This window comes from Parasteatoda tepidariorum, chromosome X1, assembly GCF_043381705.1.
Source record: "Parasteatoda tepidariorum isolate YZ-2023 chromosome X1, CAS_Ptep_4.0, whole genome shotgun sequence".
NCBI classification, from domain to species: domain Eukaryota; kingdom Metazoa; phylum Arthropoda; class Arachnida; order Araneae; family Theridiidae; genus Parasteatoda; species Parasteatoda tepidariorum.
In genome coordinates, this window is record NC_092214.1 from 77,501,141 (window position 1) to 77,508,826 (window position 7,686).

Here is a 7,686-nt window from a genome sequence, read left to right on the forward strand (position 1 = left end):
ATTCCAAGATGATGGTAATGTGAGTAGACGTTACAGCACAGGTCGCCCCCGAGTTACAACGCCGAATGAAGACCGGTATTTGGCAGTTACTGCCAAAAGAAACAGACGGAGCACAGCATCAGACCTGTCTCGTCAGCTCTCTTCAGCTACCAGTACGACAGTTTCAAGGCAGACCGTGTGCAGACGCTCAGGGCACATTGGTCTATATGCTCGTAGGCCTGCCAGATATGTTCCACTTACCGCAACTCGCTGTCGCCTGCGATTAGCCTGGAGTAGAGCATGCATTGTGAACACCGCAACAGTGATCTTGTGTGATGTTTTCCGACGAGTCCAGGTTTAGTTCGCAGTCTGATTCTCGCCGGACTTTCATATGGAGAGCGCCAGGCACTCGTTACCACGAAGACAACACCATTGAACGACACCGTTACGGTGGTGCAGGATGGCTCGTTTGGGGAGGAATTATTCTTGGTTCCAGAACTGACCTGCATGTTCAGAGTGTAACGATGACAGGCCACATCTATAGGGATGTCATTCTGGAACAACATGTATGTTTGCTTCGGGGCGCCATGGGTGCTGAATTTCTGTTTATGGACAACGCCCGTCCTCACCGTGCAAACATTGTAGACGAATGCCTTCAATCGGAGGGTATCACCCGTATGGATTGGCCAGCATACTCACCGGACTTGAATCCAATAGACCATGTGTGGGATATGCTTGGCCGACGAATTGCAGCCCATAAACCTCCTCCCACCTGTCTACCGGACTTTCGGAGGGCATTGCTTGATGAGTGGTGTAATATTCCCCGAGATCAGATTGATAATTTGATGCTCAGCATGCCTAGGAGTTGTACGGCCTGTATTGCATCGTCCGGGAGACATACTCCGTATTAACCATCATACTAACCATGTTATACTGTTTTTTGTAAGTAGGTTCTTTTTTTAAATTTGCTCCAGGGAGTAAAAATCGCAATTTCTATTAATTATGTCAAACATATAGCATTTTTTTGCTCTTTACCTTTTGTTTAATACATAGACTTTACAAATAAGTCAAATTTGTTTGGTTTCTGTCTCTTTCTGTGCCTAAACTTCATTATCCTTAATTTATGAACATGAGTGTAGAAGAGCTTCAGCCACATGTCTTTTTGCAACAAGATGGTGCACCACCTCATTGGGGTATCATCGTTCGTAGTTCTTTGAATGATCATCTTCGATGAAGATGGATTGGGCGAGAAGGTCCGATTCCTTGGTCACCCAGATCACCTGATATAACGCTGCTGGACTTTTTTCTTTGGGGATTTATAAAGGACAATGTTTACAGGAGGATCGTGTCGAACATTGATGACCTAAAAGCCAGAATCACAACCACAATAACCTCTGTGGAAGCCGACATGCTTGACGCTACCTGGCGTGAAATTGACTATCGACTTGATATTCTCCGTGCGACGAAGGGGGCACACGTGGAAGTTCATTGACAAGGGTCATGAAACTTCTTGAGTCTAACCATTTATGTTATTAATTTTAATGTATCGTTATTTTATAAGTTATTAAGCATCAAAATGAGTCTGGGACTTCATAAACACCCTGTATTATGAAAATGTATATAGGATACTCTACTTGCAAATATGGAGGGAAGGTAGAGTATAGTTTGTCTAAAGTAAGAAGCCATTCGTCTGGACCAGTGGTGGTGACAATGGTAACGAGGTATAACTATTTCAAGTAGGGTCATTGTTTAAGACAGGTTTTGCTCCGGCTAGCGCGAGAAAGGGAAATTTTTTCTTTGGTCTATTATGTTAGCACTAGAGTAAAAAGAAGCTACTCTCCCTGAAATGAGCTATTCTTGTTTCCATAGCAGCCTCAAACTTTGTGTCGTCGGGGGGAGTTCTTATCGTAGACAAACTATGTATCATAAATATTTAGAAAGCAGTATCAGAGATGTCATCGTAGGTCTGGCTGCTCAAGTGTAAATTGAACAGCGACTCTTATAAAACGAAATTAGTTTTTTTGTTTGTTTTTAGTAATTATAGTTGAATACTGCTTTTGAATTGATCCATAAACTGTACGTTAATTATTAATTTTAGTCACGTGAAATTTTAATCATAATTAAAAGATTTGACAGCTAACTTGTCGAATTCATTAAGTTGGTTGCTGAATCATTAAAATACATTAAAACAGCTACTGCTAGTCATACCTGAATGCAATTTTCGACAATTACTGTAAAATTCATAATTATTAGATAATTCATAATTATTAGATAATTCATAATTATTAGGTAATTCATAATTATTATATAATTCGTAATTATAAGATAATTTAGATAAATAATGTCGGATCAAATTATATGAAGTCTTTCTTTTCTAGTTCACATATTTTTTGATGATGCATATGAATTATGCGATGATGATGATGAAGAAATGGTTGTAAATAGATTTGTAAAGCAATTGATTCAGGTTATGGATACAGCTGCGAGGTAAAATTTCTATTTTTGTAAAATGTTTGAAAATAGGATGTGTGGCAAACTAAAAGAATCTTAAATACAAAGAATTCTTCCAAAAAATACAGACTTAGGAAAGTTCTCCTAGACCTTTTGGAAACTATGACTGTTTTATTATTTAAAAATATGCATATTTTTTCTCACTATAATGATGTATTTTGATTTAATGATTAAATATTATTAAGTAATATTATTAAGTAAAGATTTCTTTCCGATAAAAAGCGTATTAAAGAAATGTACATTAAAAATGACGTTGAATTAATTTCTATTTAAAAATGACGTTCATTGTTGAGAAATTCAATGATAAATACAAGTTCAAAAAAAATGCGTATTATCATCTTCAAATAATTGGATTGTATAACAATAATGATGAATTAAAAGCGTAATTGTGATTAAACGAGAAACTTTAAAGAACATATTCAGCCGTGCAATAGAAAAATTAACGGAAACAAAAAGAAAAACAAAACTCAAAATCGAGATTTTTACATAATTGGCAATTTCGCATAAAGCGCTACAAATTGGAAAATATAACCAAATTTCCTTAAGTTATTTGAAATTCTATTTTAGCTTTGATAGCATTAGTAAGGGAAAAATAATAGTTGTCAACCCGCTTTTCTCGAAAACTATCCTGAAACAATTACGTTGTTCTTCCAATTGCCCACCAATATTTTAAATAAGCTTACAAACATTTTCAATTTCTAATTTTTAATCAATACACTTTAATAAAAATAAATGAAAGTTTAAAAAGTGAATTAGTGCTGGCAAGAATTTTAAATAGTTGAAACACAGTTTCTTCTAGGATGTTAGTTACCAATTATAGCAGACAACAAATTTTTAATGCGTTCCAACTTCCGAGATGAATAGAATCCATTTTTGCTGAATTCAGTGTGCTGAACAGCTGAATTGAATATTTTTTTTATTTACTTATTAATTTTTAATGCAATCGTACTTTTTAGAAAAACTTATCAAAGCTGAAACAATTCCGGTCACAGGAAAGAATTGGTAGTAATTAATTTCCAGTTTGTTTCAGGTAGTAATAAAATATCCGTGACAACCAAGAATTGTTAATGCATCTATTCAGCATTTATTTTTTTGAAGAATTTCACAAGTAAATATGGTTGTTTATTATGTATAAAAAAAAAGTGCTAGTGACGATTAATTTACTTGCTGTAAAAAAGTAGAATAGAAAATAGTTTTACATCTATCTTTCTCTCTTTACCGAGTTGTAAGAGTTGTCAGAAAATGTAAGGACAGTGCTTTCTTTAAAATTGAAAATGGTCACAAAGTCGTGATATGGATGCTGTTAACAGAATTGTTATATATGTAACTAATAAAGCTATTAAAAATTTAAGGACAGATATTAGGGACAAATCAATCGTCTATTTTAACAGAAAATTGATAGCTAATATGTGAAAGAATTTCTCTTCAAATACTAATTGCAAATTTAAAAAATCTAAGTTTAAAAAATCTAACCCAGTTTAAAAAATCTTTCATTATGTTGAAACTACGACCCCCGTATCTTATTTAATTCAAGCTAGGAATAACCTGATATGCCTTGGACTTGCCAATGTTGAAACTATTTCTCCGGTCTATGATTTAAGGAAGTAAACAGGGTCAAAAATTTTATTCGTTAAATTAGGGATTGTTCGTAATATAAATTTAAAAAAATCTATATTTACTGTACAAACATTTCCGCAATTGAAAATTTTACTCTTTGAATTCTGCAGCAAAAAATTCATCAGATTGTGAATGCTTTAGATCCTACTTGTATGCCTGAAAGCATTTTTTTTCCATTTTTCCAACACTTGGTTTCAAGATGTTTAAACAAATTATTAACCATTTAAAACCTTGAGCTTGAATTTTCGTTCAACCAGGCTATATTTTTTTTCATAAACAAGTTTCTCTAAATGGAACAATGACTACCAAGGTCTAGTGGTAGAAGCACACTTGGGCAATTCATTAAAAACAAAAATCCTCAGGTTTTCAATAAGAGTCTGGGTAAGGCATTGATAAAAAATAAACTTTTCTCTTTTCTATCTTCGAAAACTTATCTAATAATGTAAAACTGAAGAAAAAAAATTATCCTTTTTAAAACAAAATTATTTTTTTATCAAAAAAAAAATTAAAATTGTTGAGATAATTTGTTAATTCGGGAATATAATTTTTAAAAATAGGTTCTCTTGCCTTCATTTTAATCAGGGGAAAAAAATTTCCCAACTCAATTTTATAGATAAAGGTTTGATAAATCTGGCCCAGGCTATATACGCATTAAGGATCTCAAATTATTTAAACAAGAAAAAGCTTTATGCAAATCATTAGTAAGGATGGCTTGATAGCAAAATTTATAAAGTTTGATTGCCTTATCATCAAACTTATTTCTAATTATCATCTTTCAACTCCTGTCTCCCTAGGCAATCAAAAAGATTTCGTTATCGTTTTTATTTTCTCCTCGTTTAATTATTTATTTGCGACCTCTATTATTCATGCTTTTTTTACTTTATATTTGACTAGGATTAAAAAAACATTGCCTTATTGAGGGGTCATTGCAAAACCCTGATATAAAAACTCATTGGCATTTGAAAGGGACACTTGGCGTCTTGGGTTAAAACATTATTGATATATCTTTTAACGGTTCTAATCTGGGCCGCACTTTTACTCGTTTAATTTACTATCTAAACGCTTTTCATGAAATAATCAGAATTTTAAATTCTTATACGCTTCCCACAGCTTTTGTGGCCCTACAAACACTAAACTCAGTTGCGAGACAGTTCATGGAGAGCCATGGCCTACTGTCCCCATTTCAGCTTTCTTGACCTTGGAGTCTGGGGTTGTTGGAGGCGGTTTAGTTAGTAATCATTTTATCGTCCCACTGAAGGGAGGAAAGGCTGATTCAACCATGCCAGGTCTGAGGAAGAGGAAAGAACCCAGGACCTGTAGCACAGGAACGCGAAATGCTACCAATACACCACCGGACACCTCTGCAAATACTACCAATTATTCAGTGCAAGCTGAGCTAAAAAATATTTTTAAAAAATGTGACTATTTTACTTGTAAAATTTAAAAATTTTAAGCAGTTAAATTTTAAAAATACAGACATCAAGATACAGAGCTAGAAATACAGACCAAACTATTATAGATTTGAGTTGGTAGTTAAAAATGTGTTATTTAACTCGAGAGTAAATAAAATCGAATAGTTTTAATACCACTATCTAAAGTTTTAAGCACAGCTTGAATATTTATGTCTATCAAAAAAATAATTTAAATTAAATTAAAACTATATCGAATCTGACTAAGACTGGGTGAAATCTTTATAGTTGTTACGGAAAAGCCTTTCCCAATATCCCAAATATGTATTTTTTTGAATGATATTTCTTCCAAATATCACAAATATGTATTTTTTTTCTTCAAAAATGTATCATTGATTTCCTATTTATTTAAATAAATTTTAAATTTTAGTAATGTCCATCAATGTAATATTCGTTTGAAGCCTCCGAAAAAAATTCCAACACCTTATGGCGGTCGATTACAATGGATAATGCCTGGAAGAAATAAGCTTATTGCTCATTTAAAAGATAAAGGAAAAATCCGTCATCGAAAGAGATGGAGTCAGGTAACATTTATTGTTTTATCAAGTTCAGAGGCTTGCTGCAAATTTTTGTAGCTTATTCAATCAGTTTCTATGTGGTAAATGTCGTAATTAAAGTTGAGGTGCTTAAAGCACGATAGCGAGGATTAAATGGAACCAATAATTAATAGTAGAAAAGATTAAGTAGTAAAAATAGTTTAGACTATTAGAATTAAAATTTCAAAATTATTCTGTTTTTTTTCTCCCCATCAGAGACCTACCTAATGATACTGTAAAGCAATTTTGAGGTTAAATAGGTAAAAGTAAGTAAAGAAAATAAGTATTTTACATTCATTTTGCTATTGTAATCGCGTATATATTTACTATTGTATTTTGCACTTGCACTTTATCCACTGCACTTTATCTGAAACCCAGGGTCTAATACATTAGACAATATTTTATACAATTTTATTACTTTGAAAATACTTTAAGAAGTTTTTTTTTCTGTAAGCCTTTACAAAATTGTCTATGCAAGATAATAATTGCATTTACTCGCATTGTTAGGAGATTTTAATTACAAGGAAAAATCATACGAAAGGTAAGAAAATAAAGTAACCATCTAGACATTTTTATGGTATATAAATATTTTGAGTCTAGTGGATTTGTTTCAGGACCAAAGTATGAGAAAATATACCATGAAAATGTTTGGTAATATGCAATAAAAATCTAAAACTTAACATTTATAATTTTTGTGTTATAGCTAACAACAAAAGCGTTAAATTTAGTTAAATCTTTTTTTAAAAGCTCTTATTGCGTGTATAAGTTTACTTTCGTTTAACCTACATATTTTTAAGTAAAAATTGCATTTTCTACCATTATTTAAATTTCTAGTTTCAGGAAGCTGAAAACATTGAAATTCTTCACTGTCTTCGAGGCACGAAACTTCGATCTTTGTTAAATTCCGAAACTTTAGTCTCAACTATCCCGGTTTAAAAAAAATTCAATTTTAGTTTAAAAACGTTAATGCATTACTTGATTTTAATCTCTAAATGACATTACAACGCAATTTTTGGTCTCTGGTGGCGAAAAACAGAACTTTTTTTTTCTTTCAAAAATCTAATTCCTATGGGTCAAACCATGGAGCTAGGAGTAAGTGGAGAAGACACTCCCATTGGCCCACTCCTTTCAAGGTGAAGCAACCGCGAGAGTTCTCCGCCATCTTACTTGCTGCGTCGTTGTGCGCTCATACATCTTTCTATTTCTAGTTAATCCATGCTTTTTAACGAAGCTTGGAGGGCGGTTTTGAAGGGTTCTTAATTTGATTTAAAGTGTCGAGTTTAGTCTTTTAAGTTAAATAAGAGATCCATCCATCCAAGCTTTCTCCATTTTTTTTTAGCCGTTAGAATTTTCGTATTTCTAACTTTTAGAAAAAACATTTCAACTTGACAGAATTTTTGAAACAAATGGAATTCTTGGTAAAGTTAATATTAGGTCAAGTTCATTTAACAATCACTATGCACTTTTCAAAACAATTTCAAGAAGATAAAAAAGTTTATTATCTAGAAATTTAAAATTTATATTACTCTGATAGTTTTAATTCATAGGTCCATAAAGTCAGGTAACTAATTATT

The 7,686-nt window shown here is 32.5% G+C and overlaps 1 protein-coding gene across 2 annotated transcripts in view; it reads left to right on the forward strand.

Moving 5' to 3' along the window:
• The window catches only part of LOC107443595 (chitin synthase chs-2), an 84,886-nt gene that overhangs the window by 55,342 nt on the left and 21,858 nt on the right, over positions 1-7,686 (forward strand). For both annotated transcript variants that reach the window (XM_043053560.2, XM_043053559.2), the window contains exons 9-10: positions 2,358-2,466; positions 5,947-6,100. In XM_043053560.2, coding sequence (XP_042909494.1) covers positions 2,358-2,466; positions 5,947-6,100 — 263 coding nt within the window. The remainder of the gene's footprint in view (positions 1-2,357; positions 2,467-5,946; positions 6,101-7,686) is intronic.